The sequence below is a fragment of the Lissotriton vulgaris genome, chromosome 3_1 (genome assembly GCF_964263255.1).
Source record: "Lissotriton vulgaris chromosome 3_1, aLisVul1.2, whole genome shotgun sequence".
Taxonomy (NCBI): domain Eukaryota; kingdom Metazoa; phylum Chordata; class Amphibia; order Caudata; family Salamandridae; genus Lissotriton; species Lissotriton vulgaris.
In genome coordinates, this window is record NC_141689.1 from 1,047,457,293 (window position 1) to 1,047,472,040 (window position 14,748).

The 14,748-nt window shown below is 46.6% G+C and overlaps 1 protein-coding gene across 1 annotated transcript in view; it reads right to left on the reverse strand.

Moving 5' to 3' along the window:
* Positions 1-14,748, reverse strand: part of ADAMTSL1 (ADAMTS like 1) — a 796,153-nt gene that overhangs the window by 32,010 nt on the left and 749,395 nt on the right. Inside the window, exon 27 of the mRNA XM_086961466.1 lies at positions 3,805-3,914. Coding sequence (XP_086817592.1) covers positions 3,805-3,914 — 110 coding nt within the window. The remainder of the gene's footprint in view (positions 1-3,804; positions 3,915-14,748) is intronic.

Consider the following 14,748-nt stretch of genomic DNA (forward strand, 5'->3'; position numbering starts at 1 on the left):
AACCTTCCTCCCTCGCTGCCTTCCCTCCCTGGTGCAGCCTGGTGCCTGGCACCCAGTGATAGGTGCTGATGGATGAGCCTGTAGCCCCACCCATCTTCTCTTCGTGGAGAGGAGGCCTTAGCTTGTGGAAGAAAGTTTATCAATCCATCCAGCTGAGGTCACCCCTCAGCCAGGCCCTGGTTATGACTGAATCAGAGAAATGTGACATTTCAGGATGACCCAAAAGCAATACAAATATGGCTTTGGACTCTGCATAATACTCCTTATCACATCCGCTACAGAGGACTTTAGTGCGTGTCTGGAATCTGTAGGCCTTATGAAAGGTAATATAGCACATGGGCTCCACATCTTCATAGGTGAATAATGACGTTAAAAACACAGTAAAACACACTGACTTTCCCTGGCATGTTCCTTCCCAGCGTATAACGACTATTCCAAGTCACCACCCAATTCTGCACAAGTCCTGCCACACCCTTCATCTTGTAGCTGCTCCCAGACTGCACATGCTAGGATTCTCCCCTGCGCAGCCCCTACACGTGTGCACACGCATGTACACATGTGTCTGCATGTAACCACCCCAGTGTCCCTTACTCCAGCTGCTGCGCAGTGGCCTGGTCAAGCCAGGGGGTCACCAATAAAATCCCCATGCAGTCTCTTACATCTTGAGTTCACTGTGGGTTAGTCCCAACTTATAAGGCTCCCACACAGTAAAAGCTTAAAAATAAGGTGCTTAAAAAGGAAAAAATCCGGAGGCCCATAGTGTCAGAACAACCTTCTTACAAGTATCATCTTAAACTACTTCTAAATCCAAATGATGCCATGTTTCTCTCAATTTCTGTAGCACATGACCCATATGTAAACCCTGATATTCTTATAACTACCTAAAGAAGATTTTGTTTTAAAAAAAGCTCTCCTTAATAGAGAGACCAGAAGACAAGATTGGAAGGAGAATAGAATATATAATTGTTTTGTGGTACAGAGGACTTTGTTTTGTTTGGTCTTCACAGGAATTACTTTTTTTAGAAAAGAGAATCATTTAAATATTTTCAATATTCATCCTAATTGGTGACTATCATTAAAACCATCATTGAACCAGAACTCTGCTTGACAATATAAAAAGGCTAAATAATACAACTAGAAATTGGGAAATTTCACTTCAAGTTGCTGTTCTAACTTTTTCAATTTAGGCAATTCAATTCTCACTTTCTTGTTCTTTCATAAGAAAATTGAAAGTATATTATCTATTGGTTTAAACCAGTCAAATAATATTTTGAGTAAGATATTCTGGTACCTTATCTGTTAAATCAGTTTATAGTTTGAGAAGAAGGAACAACGTTTCTGCAGGTGCGTTCAAGAAGTATGTGAGTTTGTGCAGCATTGTAACGAATATTCGGCGCTCATGCCTAACTTTTCACATCTCCTGTGATGTGCTTGTCTGCGATACTCTTTAGCAAAGCAGAAAGTAAAAACATCGTGGTCAGTTATTCATGTTGTAACTACCTTTCAAGACTAAGCATGCACAGCCTTGGCATCCACGCACCAGACGCCACTATGTTCTGTGATTTAAGCATCATTGCAACCGAAAGATTATTTTATTAAGTGGTAAGCCACCACAGTCACCATTCACATGCTGGAGTCTGTCTAAACCATGTGTTAGCATTTGGGAACCGAAAATGGTGAGATTTAAACAACAAGCATTAAAAATGCAATAGGTTTCGCCTTTCATTAAGTTAAAGCCATTTGCTTTGCTACACAATACCATTAGCAAAGCAAATAGCTTTAACTTAATCAAAGGCGAGACCTATTGCATTTTCAATGCTTGTTTATGTACTGTGATGTACAATAAGTAATTACATTTACTTGTTAATACAGTGAAGATTTGAGTACAGTTTCTCTGAAAAGTTTTTTCTCGAAAAAGAATTTCTGTAAATTATTTTTCCTCCAAATTCTTTCAATCATTTTTTCTACCAATAGTTTTCTGATAAAAGGCCTAATGCTGATACGTAAAAACATTTTTTGAGCTCTATATCCCGGTTCCACACATGACTCGAGGTCCACAGAGATTACTTTTTCCCTGACTTTTTACTTTAGCTTGATCAACTCTGACTTCTCTTATGGTACTCCTAGATGTACCTAAATGTTAAAATTGTCTTGCTAGTGTACTATAGCCTTAGCCCGCCACAGCGGGATATACTGAGCATTAAAGTCCAGCTCCAGTGCTAATGGCCCAAGCCGAAGGCGAGGGCCTTTAATAAGCAATAAGGACTTTAATGCCAGTTTAGCCGAACTATGGAGGGCTATAAGGCAATTAGAACATTCCGCCACTAGAGGGCAGAATGTTCTAACAAATAAAACAAAAGCATCATGGGGTGATTTAAATGCCCTTGGGCTTCAAGAGACCTTTGTTCACAGAAACAGCTGTGAGCAAACATTGGACTGTTGGAGCTCTACCGGCTTCTACTGGCCATTTGAAGCCCAGAACACTCCATTGTTTTCAATGGAGTTCCCAACATTCCAATGTTCTAAAACTGCTTAACACATTTCACAGTCAACTAGCTTTAATGCCAGTCATTCATCAATTTAATAGCAGTTAATTCCTCCACCATATTCCCAGCAGTGACTGGAGTGGCTGGCAGAGAAGTGGTTAGTGACAACAGATTAATCCTATAGTGGAGAAGCTGTCAATAGCTGGCACTGGGTGTACCGAAGCATACAATGTGTTTTATGCACAGTCACTGTACTCTTTATAGCATTTCTGTCGAGAGGGCTCTTGGTTTACTTCCGTCCACAACATGCATAAAAGTGGTTTTACTGAAAAATTGTCTTTGAGTGATTTGTTTGGGTAATTTATAGAAAGTGGAGTGGTAGCTCTAGCTGGTGAGAAATGTTGTTTGCCTGCCTCCGTGAAAGGATAACAGAATCTTAAATGTATATCCTCAGTGCCACAGCTGAACTAAATCCCGCAGAGGAGCGATGTTCCAGCATGTGAACAAAGAACGCCAGATTGGAGGAGACCAAGCTGACTTTTGATTGGTCTAAGACTATTCCATGACCTGGAGGTGCTAATAATACATGAATATGTTAGAGGGACATTAAGAAGGATGTGTCTCCCAAAACAATAAAATATCTTCATAGGTAAACAGCTTCACAGTTTACAACTGGCAATGTCTTCTAAGTTAATAAGAAAATTCAGACTAGGAGCAGGAGGTCTCAGTTAACTGCATTTTTATCACCAATCACTACCGTAAACACACGTTTAAGTCAACCATAGGAGGTCGTGGGAGAAGTGGTCGGACTTAAGTGAGTATCCAACAGAGGAAGGTTGTGGCGCTGCACAAACAGTACCAGCATGGATGGTTTTTACGGTTTTTAGGTCAAAGGCTCAAAATCCTTGGAGGTAAGTGAGGAATCATAAATCATAATGCTATGTCAGTCATTTGTATAGCGCACATCCTGACAATGGTATGGCCTCGTAGCACTTTTAAACTAATATTGTTTTGTAGCAATATAAATAATATGTGTTACTATTACCTAATGTTATGGTTCCAGGTTTACTGATTTAAACTGGGCCACCTGGGAGCCACACACTCAGACATAAGCCGGAAGTACTTACGTCAATGAGCTATTTTGCTGATCAGGCATTTTGTGAGAATACCATAAATGCATATATTTATATTGCAACATCTTCACAGTATTTGAACATGGCAAAATCAAACAAACACAAATGCACCTAACCATATTGCACATGCTTGTTTTATTGATCGGTGTACATAAGGTACTCTGTACTGCAAACCCTGGACATACCTTGGTAGAGTATTGCATTGCTCCGGCAATGCAGGGCTCCCATCTCTTCCCTGGCAGAAGACTTGTCTGTGTTGTATAGCAAGTCTCGGTCCAATGCATGGTCCGTTACACTATGGATGGACAAACAGAAGAAAAAGACTGCTTTTAGGACTACTTGTAAGATAACACAAGTTTGCATTTTAGGATATATGTTGCCAACTCAGCTGCCAGATAAGGATCTGAGTTTGAAATGGGTTTTAGGCCTCTTGAGAAATATGCTTGCACATAAAATGCCAAACAGCACATCCCGGATGTATTGCTTACTATTTCCACAATGGATACAAACTGGGGTAGTGGCTTGACATTTAGTGCTCATGGAAAAATAATTCAGCCCTGGAGGAAAATGTTAAATGCGGAACAGAATCCATTGGCTAAATTCCTTCCCCATATTGCCCACTAATATTTAATCGCTGTGACGTAGTATGCCATCGGTGTAATAGAAAACCTCCCCCTTGAGTATCACTAGCTCCTCATTCAAGCCCTCCACTCCTGTGAATAGTTCTTCCAGGGGCAATGTTCTGACTTTAAACTTACACATTTTGGGTGGAATAAATCTAGACTCCTTTCTCCACAGCACGCAAGAAGATCCCTACAGTAATAGTACAATTCTAGCAAAAACAATCCGTTTCACATGAGATCGTTGCCTTTATACCAATCACTTAGTAATTTAATTGCTGCAACACCTGAAGGTACATACCTTAAGGAAATTATACCTTCAGCTGTTTTCTTTGGGCAATGTACATTGACAAATACAATCAGTACTTACTCCTCTAAGTGCTATGTACCAGATGACGGAAGGATAGATGTTCAGTTTCCAAGGCGGACAAGCATTTTTTTTATTTGCACTTGTATCTGGTAGATTTAGTGATTCAGGAAGACCACTGGGCTGCCTATGTTCCCGACCATGTGAGACACAGTGCCTAAGTGGCACTGCTCTACAGCCACAATTCTTTTGATAAACTGCATAATGACTAAAATGGTTTCCCCACTAAAAACGATATCTCTAGAGAGCATAAACAGCAGTTTTGTGATGTATTCAGTATGTGTAGCCATAAAGACGAGTCGTGAAGACAAAGCCGTCAAGAATCCCCGTTGTGCAAAATGGATGACTTCATATTGTTTTCATTACTTTGTTGGAGGAGGTTTTACATTACAGGGAGTAGCTTCTCCATTCCAGGGGCAGACGCCCATGCAGTGCACTGGAACAGGTCAACTCGAAGCATTACGCCACCCTCCCTATCTCGCATTCCACGTGGAATGACAGATGATACCGCTCATTCTTCCAGGAAGGATCTTACGCGCTTCTGTCAATACAAATGGCTCCATTCACCGTCCAAGTGAGTCTTTTCCAAAGTACACATGCAGAGAATTAACACAATCAATTTTTATCGGTCAAGACCGGTCTCTGTTTGCAGTCAATATGGAAAAGCTTGCTTCACAGTTCAATGCATTGGAATAAAATCAATTTGTGGCATGTTATTTTATGAATGTGGTATAATTTCCCCGGTCTACAGCTCATGCCGGTAACAAAAAAGTTGAGGAAGCACTTGTCTTTGGATAGAGAGGCATGCTAAGTAGAAATGACGCAACTAGGTTAGACCTAAAAAGTACAGGTATGTAGGGACAGGTAGACGTAGGACCGACGACAGGTACAAAAAGGTTAGTGGCAAAGGCCTTTCGTGAAATTAAGAAGGATTTGGTGGCAGGGGGTCATTGAGCATCTGTTGGCCTGCCTGTTTGACTAATGGCGACTCAAGAGGAGAAGATGTGTTTTCAGGCAGATTGAGGATGAGTCCTTCCATCATAACCTAGATCTGGGTTGAGTTGGGGCGGGTGGACGATAGTGCTCTAAACTCAGCTAGTGCATATCTTTGAGAATGTTGTGCAATTCAGGGACATCTGTTAAGAATGATGTATTGAAATATGGCCTGGTATGGATGGTGCATGGCATATTACTCATACTCTTCATGGCGAGGGTAGTTGGAAGTGATGTACCGTTTTTGATTTCTCTCTTCTCCTAATGCTGTGTTTCTCCACTGTCCTACCCTTTCACTCTTTCTGCTCTTACACAACTCGTGGTGTTTTTCTGCTAGGTAATGCATTCTATTCACTGGGCCCCAGAAACCGAAATCGAACATTGTTTTACTACTTTGGTATGATGGTAGTTACCAATGTTTTTGACGTCATTTGTCATACACTCTTCTTTACCCCAAAAGCTGAAATCGAACATTGTTTGGGGAATTTGGTTATACTCTTACCTACTTGTGTTTTAGCATTTTCTGTCATGTTCTTTGCGAGCCCACAAATGAGGTATGTAATGTACCTCAATACAGAGTTATTTTTTAGAAAAGTGTTGACTAACCATTCCAAAAATTCAAAGAGCTCCTGAATAAAATAGGACACTGCATGTGTACATAGTGCTAAGTGCCGGATTTGGAAATAGACGGTAGAGTGGAAGAGTTCTTCTCATTTTATGAGAGTTCGAGCGAAACTGAAGGAGAAACTGTGAGGAAGGGAATGCGTAAATTCTACTCAGTTACTGGTAATCACTGTGGACCCTATAAGCAGGGGGCAGCTATATGCAAATCACCCTCTTCCAGCAGCACAAGGGACAGTTTAACCTGAACAGATAAACCACTTCTCTGAAAGGGAACACAAGAAATCCTAGGCATGCTTTGGTTTTGTTAGTGATATGCAGCTTGTATTCGATGACAGTGTTGTGTCGAGCCATAGACATTCCACCTAGGTTTACTCACAGAAGAACAACAAAATGTGATAAATGGCATGTTTGATTAATTCAAAATTACTGGTAACCAGAGATGCATCGGAGTCCACTTGGTCAGTTGGTCTCACCCCTCTACCCCGTACAGTATAAATTGTTTTATTACCATCCAGAGTCCGAGCTACAAGGTATGGTGCCTAGAGCTGCCACAGAGGAGACCATGGATGTTACCTGCTGGTCGCCAGCGACAAACACTGCAAATCGCCTCAAAGCATCTCTGCCAATTGGGAGCTGAGAGGTAGAGACCTAGGATGGTAGTTCTCATGGGGTAGCGTGTTATTTACTCTGTGATAACACAGTAGGCAAGTCCAAGGGGAAAGAAAGGCAGCTTTTTTCCATTTTTCCAATTCCATTTTTTTCAGTGCCTGGATACCCTACCAGGTGATAAGCAGCACTTTACAAATCCACATAACATAATATAACATAACAAGCTATTTCTGATGATGTAACACCTGTTTTTTTTTTTGTTACAATGTGAGCCAAGCCTCTCGAGAGTACAGCTCTGGGACCTAGCAGTGTATTGGAGGCCCATGCTTTCTAGATGCCAGATGTGCTAGAACTGGGGACCAGTGGTGGGAAGGGTCCATGGCACCTCCAATTAAGTCTGTCTTTTACCTCCATACTGGGGAAAAATGGGGCAGATATTGTGCTTGTAGATCCAACTAGAGATGGAAGGAGTCATTTAGTCTTTGGGTATCTTCTGGCCGGCAGAGATTGGGATTTAATCAACCGCAGGGTTGGAAGGAAGTAGACTAGTACTTCAAGCTCTTGGTTTATAGCAACGGAAGGAGACATTTCAGCATGGTGCATTATCCGCGTGGGTGGATCTGTGTGACCTACATGCTGCTTCCTGATGTTACCTGTTGTTGAACATACATATAATTTAACGTGTAGGCTATGCTGCTATACACATGGGGCACATAATGTAAGCCATAAGGTACCAAAGTAGTAATAGAGTGCTGGAGTACTTGCAGTTGAAGCTTCAGAAAGAAGCGACCAATAGAGTTGCAGGTGTACCGCCTCTGTGCAAGTCTATGGCACGTGTGTGGCTACAGGCATGAACACTAATTGTTCTGAGCCCCAGTTAAGAGAAGATAATACAAACATCAATCTGTCTAGACTCCTGAGCAGGTGGCAATCTTCTAAGCCCCAAATAGTATTTATTTATTTATTTATTTTAGAGTTTTATATAGCGCGAACAAGATCTTTGCAGATATCAGAGCGCTTTACAGAAACAGTAGGTAGGAAAACAAACTTTTGAAAACAGTGTAATATACGGTAGGGAGTGAGTTGCAAAGTAGGGTAGTACTTGCACAAGAGTATGCACACTAATAACAATCTAGAAGCAATAATATTGAAGCCGTGCAATGACGATTCGAGTAAGATTATAGCACCCCAGAGGGTGAGTAAACACACTGTTGAGAACGGAATAATAGGCAGTAGTGAATGGATTGCAAGTTAGTAGGGCACTCAGGTCACAGTGTACATCCCTAGTAAACAATCTGGAAACAAATATTAAGGCATCCGTGCTATGATTTTAGTCCAGTAGCAGTCGTATAAGAGTCTAATATAGATAAGCAATCAGGTAGCCGGTAGACTAGGAGCCCTGTACTGTCATTGATCCAGTAGCAATAGGGTTCAGGTGAACTTAGCCATAAGGATGGCTTTTACCTCTTTCTTGAAAAGTACAGAGGAAGGGATAAGCCTAGTTTCTGGCGGGAGTGCATTCCAGATCCTGGGTGCCATTCCTGAGAAGGAGCGTTTGTATGTTTTTTCCTTCCGGAATCTGCGAGGTTTCAGGAGGAGATTCTTTGTGCTTCTGTTGGATCTTGAGCCTCCTGATATAGTCAGTTTGTGAGTGAGGTAGTTGGGTGCCTTGTGGTGTACGGCCGAATGTGTCATACAGGCAATTTTCAGCTGTACTCTGGCTTCAAACGGCAGTTCAGGGCTTTTAGGTCAGGGGATATGTGCGAGTGTTTTCTTGAACCAGTGATGAGCCTTGCGGCCGCGTTCAAGGAGGCTCGTAGGGGCGCCGTTGTTGTTAGGGGGAGCCCGCTGAGAGCCACAATTCCGTAGTCTATGCGAGGAATGACTAGGGCTTGTACAACAGTTCGGAAGTCCTTGGGTGGTAGGAAGGGTTTGAGTTTTCTCAGCGTGTTGATTTGGAAGTTGGCACCCTTGGTTGCTTTGCTAATATGCTGCTGCATGTCGAGATTGGAGTCAAGTGTGATGCCAAGGGATTTCGCCGAGTCCACGATGGTGGGGTGGACATTTAGTGCGGTTAGATGATTGAGCCAGGTTTGGGTGATGGCCTTTTTCGCAGGAGGTGAGATCAGAAGGAACTCAGTTTTCAGAGCATTTAGTTTAAGGTGATTGTCGGCCAGCCATGCTTGAGTGTTTCTTAGTGTGGCATTCAGAAGTTTGATGTCTTCAGGGGATTGAAGTTTGAGGTAGAGCTGAGTGTCATCTGCGTACATATGGAAGTGTACATTTGATGCTTGAAGCAAGGTGGTGAGTGGTTCCATGACGAGGTTGAACAGTGTGGGCGATAGGGAGGAGCCTTGTGGGACGCCTAGTGTTACGGGCACCAGCGAGGACAATGCATTGTTGATCTTGAACTTCTGAGACCGGTTGTGCAGAAAGGAAGTGAACCATTTGAGAACCGTCCCAGATATGCCCATTCTGTTGTTTAACAGCTCCAGTAGATTCTCGTGTTTGACCGTATCAAATGCGGAGGAGAGGTCAAGGAGGATGAGGAGGCAGGACTCGTTGTGATCAAGGATTTGGAGGGCGTCATCAATTATGTGTGTCATAGCCGTTTCCGTGCTATGTTTTGCTCTGAATCCTGATTGGTGAGGGTTGAGGAGGTCAAACTGCTCAATGTGTTTTGTCAGTTGGAGTTGTACACATTTTTCTAGCAATTTGGCCAGAGTGGGGATATTGGTGATAGGTCGGTAATTGTTTAGGTCGGCCGGGTCGGCTGTGGGTTTCTTGAGTATAGGCGTGACCTGCCCTATTTTGAGGGAGTCTGGGATGACTCCTTGTTGCAAGGAACAGTTGATGATTTTAGTCCAGAGTGGGAGGAGCATGGGGGTGAGGGCTTTAACCGCGTTGGCAGGTAGGGGGTCTGTGAGGTGATTGGCGGGTTTCAGGTTGCCGAGCAGCTTGTGAATTGATTCTTCAGTGTAGGTGTCAAAGGACGTCCATGAAGCGTTGTTTTTAGGTTGAGTGTTAGTTATGCCTATGGAGCAGGAGTATCGACTTACGTCGTTGATGAGATCATTCCTTATGTTGTCGGTCTTTTGCTTGAAGAAAGCAGAGAAGTCTTCGCAACTTGGAATATCCTTTGCTGAGCTGTTAGGTTGTGGAGGCTGCGTCTTGGTTTGGGTTTTGACTAGCTCGAACAGTTTTCTTGGTCGGTTTTTTGCTTGGTCCAGCTGTTGGCTAAAGAAGCCTGATTTTGATCGTTTGATTTTTCTGAAGTAAGCGTTTCTCTTACTCTTAAGCGCTCTAAGGTGCCGTGCTGAGGGGTCAGATCTCCACGTGCGCTCTGCCATGCGCATAGCACGTCTGTCCTCATTGAGTCTACCATCATACCATGGGTTCGAGTTCTTGGTGGCGACTCTCTTCATTTGCAGGGGTGCGGCTTCATTGATTATTGTAGACATAGTGTTTAGATAGTGGTCGGTCAGTGAATGCACATCAGAGACGCCCGTCGGGGGAAGAAGGAGATTGCCTGTGTGGGCAGGCAAGGAGTTTGGGTTAAGATTCTTCATGTCCCTCTTCCAGATCTTGGTTTTGGCAGGTTGAGCCGGGTTAAGTTTGACCTTTTCGTTGATGAAGAAGGTGATGATGTGGTGGTCTGACCAATCACAGGGTTCGATTGCCTCCAGCTGGGTAGAGTCTTCTTTGGCGATGATAAGGTCAAGGATAGAGCCTTTTACATGTGTTGGACGGTTGCAGATTTGGGTGAGGTCAAGCGCGTTGAGGAAAGTCTTAAGACTATTCACCACAGCGTCTTTCTGGTCATTCCAGTGGAGGTTGAAGTCTCCCAAGTATATTTGATTGATCTGTCGACCGGCGTTGGTGGATATCGTGTCCATGATTTGTTGGGAGAAGGTGAGGTTGTCCCTGGGTGGGTGGTAGATAACATGAAGGGAACACACAGGTTTGCACTCGCTAGTAATATCGAGGCAGATGAGTTCGCAGGAGGAGAGGGAGGGGGAGGGACCTTCAGTGATGACGAGGTTGCTCCTGTAGATGCAAGCGATTCCCCCGCCCGTCTTGCCATCTCTGTCGAGTCTAATAATGTGATAGTTGGGGGGGACTAATATGTCCATTATAGGTGTGGAGGCTTCAGTTAGCCACGTTTCAGTCAGAATGGCTAGATCGAGGTCCATTGATGATACGAGATCCGCGATGCTGGCGGAGTGTCTCGGGGCCGATCTGCAGTTGAGCAGGATACACTTTAGTTTGGGGGTGAAGAGAGTGGGTGAGTGTTCTAGGGCGAGGGGTACTTTTCTGAGATTACAGGTGACGGAACTTCTATTGCTCCGTGTGGGGGGCCTGAGGGGATTTGTGATAATCGTGGGTATGGGAAGGTGTGTAGTGGGTGGGAGTTTTGTGGGACCTGGGCCATATGAGCGGAGTAGAGTATGCAAGTCTCGGTCAGAGAGGGGGTGTAGGGTGCGACGGGGGCGGCCGGTGGCCTTGCGGTCGGGGATCGAGGGCCAGCGCGGGGAGTGATGAGTGAAGAGGTTTGAGGGGCGAGTGGTGTACTTATTGGGCGCAGAAGTGAAGGGTAGGGGGTGTCTGGGGTATGTGAACAGAAGTTCTTTGATGGAGTGAAGATCTTCTTTGACTTGTAGGAGGGTGGATATGATCATGTCCAGAGTAGGGTTGGGGATGGTATTGGGAGTGAGAGCAGTGGGTGCGTCATTGAGTGGGGCAAAAGGGTGGGCAGTGGGACGCGTGGGGCGGGATGTGCACGCGATGGTACATGGCTCTGCGGCCGTCGAAGGTGGGGCACAGGGCTCTGTGGCCATAGTAGATGGATGAGAGAGTTTGTGAGCAAGGGGCGGGGATGGCGGGGATGGCGGGGATGAGGACAGGGGGAGGTTAGTAGCATAGGTGATGGCGCTGGAGGAAGGTGGCGCAGGTGAGTTGAGGGATGAGTGTAGGCTGGAGAAGGAAGGGGTGACATTAGGATGGTGGGGGCTAAGAGTGGGGGGGGGCTAGAGGGTAGGGTGTTGGGTTGAGGGAGGTGGAGTGTTCCATGAGTCTGGCTGGTGGGGTGGTGTAGTGGGGAGTGAGAGTGGGGGGGAGAGAGGGAGAGAGTTGGTCGTGTAGGGGGGCGTGAGAGATATGCTCAGTGCGGTGTGGGTGGGTTCTGTGAGACTCGTGTGAGGTGGGGGATGGGGGGTAAGGAGGGTGGGGGTATAGGGTATTTGTGATGGGGGGTGATATTCGGCCGTGCATGAGGGGTGTGGGGAAGTGAGATCGGATGGGTGATCGATTACAGTGGGATCTGAGACATTCGCAGGAGTCGTAAGGTGGGGGGTGAGGAGGGTGGGGGTATGGGGAATGTGCGAGGGGGGGTGAACTTGGCCAGTGCTTGGGGGATTTTGGGAAGTATGATCGGGTGTGTAACTGAGTACCGCGCTGGACAGAGGGGAGAGGTGTGAGATGTTCCTCTGCTGTGAGTATTGACGCTTGGAGTTGGGGGGTGTTGAGTAACCCGTGGTGTTAGGCGTGGCGGACTGCCTGTTGGAGATATGATTTAGGAAGGTGGGGAACAGATTGTCGAGTAGATCAAGGTACCTATCAGTGGATTGGAATAGGATAATCCCATTGTTATAGATGGAGATGGTCGCTCTGCCCGGGAACAGTTGGGATGGTGTAATAGAGAGTGTTAGGCCATGCGCGGTTTTTCTAGAGGTGGAGATGGTGAGGGAGGCGCGGAGCACTTTCCTCCACTGTGCTCTGCGTGGGGTGTAGAAGATGATATCAGTGCTCGTGGCCCCATTAGTTGGCGAGAAGTAGGTGTCCACAAACGGGGTTTCGGGGTGGGTCTTCAGGAAGTTGTGTTTGAAGCGTTTGGCGTTTTTTTTGGTGAGCTCGGATGGATAGTTAATCTTGTATGTGTGCTTGCCCATGCGTTCCATAATGGAAGAGGTGTAGGTATCCGAGGTAGAGGAGGGGGGGTGGAGTGTGTAGGTGGGTGGGCGCGGTTATAGGGCGGGAGGCATGGAGAGAATAAGGAGAGAAATAGCAGATAGCTAAAGGTGTGAACGCGGTTATAGGGCGGGAGGCGTGGAGAGATTAGCGGTGAGAAATAAAGTATAGTTATAGGTGTGAGATAATGAAGGAGACTGACTAGTCTAAGATGGCAACCACAGTGGTGTACTAGTCTAAGATGGCCGCCATAGAGAGAATAGAGAGGCAGGAGTACAAGTCCTTTGTCTGTTGTTGTTGGGTTAGCAAGCCCAGTTTCCCTTTCTATTGATGGGCAGGTCCAGTTAGTCCCACTTCTATGTTGCTGCTTGGTGAAGATGAGAGAGGAGGAAGGAGCCTTATCTCAGTACAGGTGACCCCTGACCGAGTAGGAATGTAGCCTCATGGTCAACTGTGGGCAGTGGGGCGATTTATTGCTCTAGTTTATAGCCCCCGCCATTTTAGCCAACAGTGCGACTCTGCCACGTTGGCACAGAACCCTTTGTTAGGGGGAAGTTTTGATTTGGTCCATCACGGTAGCGAAGGGGGAAACCGGCCGGTAAAACCGGCATACAGACTTATGGTGACAGTGTTAATAAAGGTTAATAAAAGTTATGAGCACACACCTTTAGGGCTGTAGGCGGCTCCTCGAGGCACCCTTGCATCCACTGCGGCTCCGTTTTCGCCACCTCCCGGCGGCGGCAGTGGGGGGAGGGGGGGGGCGCAGGGAATGGGCGATGTCTCAGTGAGGGCAGCTGTCGAGGGAGAGGGGTGTGAGGACGTCCCTTCCACAGGCTCGCACCTGCAGTCGCCGATGTAGATGGGAAGGGAGTTCCCCGGTGGTGAGCTCCAGTCAAGCTCCGTAGCGCCAGCTACCTCGTTGCCTGCCGAGGGGGGGAGGGGGCGCTGTGGTGAGAAGGAGCCGGCTCCGGTGGGTCCAATTGACTGCTCTCCCGGCACCCTCCAACCGCGCCCGGCGGCGCAGACCTCTCCGCCGCAGCCGATGTGCATTTGCTCACATGCGTGTTGCTCCCGGTCACAACCGCCACTGCAGGAGCCCTCCCGTGGGCTGTACAGCGCCCGCGGTATCAGGCGCGACCAGCAGCACCAAACTCCCCAGACCGGTGCAGTCCCAAGAACCCTCCTGAGACTCGCGCCCCACAGGATCGCTCCGGTAATGCCGCTCAGACCGACAGGCGCCCACCTGTGGGCATTGGGACACTCATTGTTTGGGTCGTGTGTCTGTGTTTGGCTGTGGCGGTGCAGGACTCCCCGACAGAGCCCCCCCAGGACCGGTGTGGCCACGGGTGCTCTCCGACCTCCAAGCGATCCCGGGCTCCGGCTGCAGAGATGTCCAGAGCCAGTGTGTAGCTCCCGAGCAGCAGCCTTCCGTCCGACCAGCCGATCACCTGTAGCTCCTAAGCTGACCAGCGGTGCGCGGCTCTCCAGTGGAATCAGCACCGATCCGGTGCAGACACTTCAGCCTCACGGCGATCCCGGCCTCCAGCGCCTGTGAAGTCCAGCGTCAGCACAGCAGTCGTCCGCCCAGCAGCAGCAGCCGATCTCCGCTCGCAAACAGGTACAAATAATAAAACAGGTCCAAGTAGTAATTTGCATCCAGTTACTTGCATCCAGTTACTTGTTGTAGAAAGAATCCTCAAAGATGCTCGGGTGCTAACAGGGATTAAAACCAGAATTGGAATCCCTAGCACTCGGAGCTCTAACCAGGAGCTCCTACCCGGTGGCCATCTTGAAACTGTGAAACAGTAGACACCTGAACTTCAAGGGGTGAGTTAAGAGATGCCCACTAATCACTGAACATGTTTCAGAGGATATGAAAACAGTTTAGGATTTTTCTTTGCACACTGGGAATAGAAATACTATTGCCCCATGCCCATGCAAATTGAAGG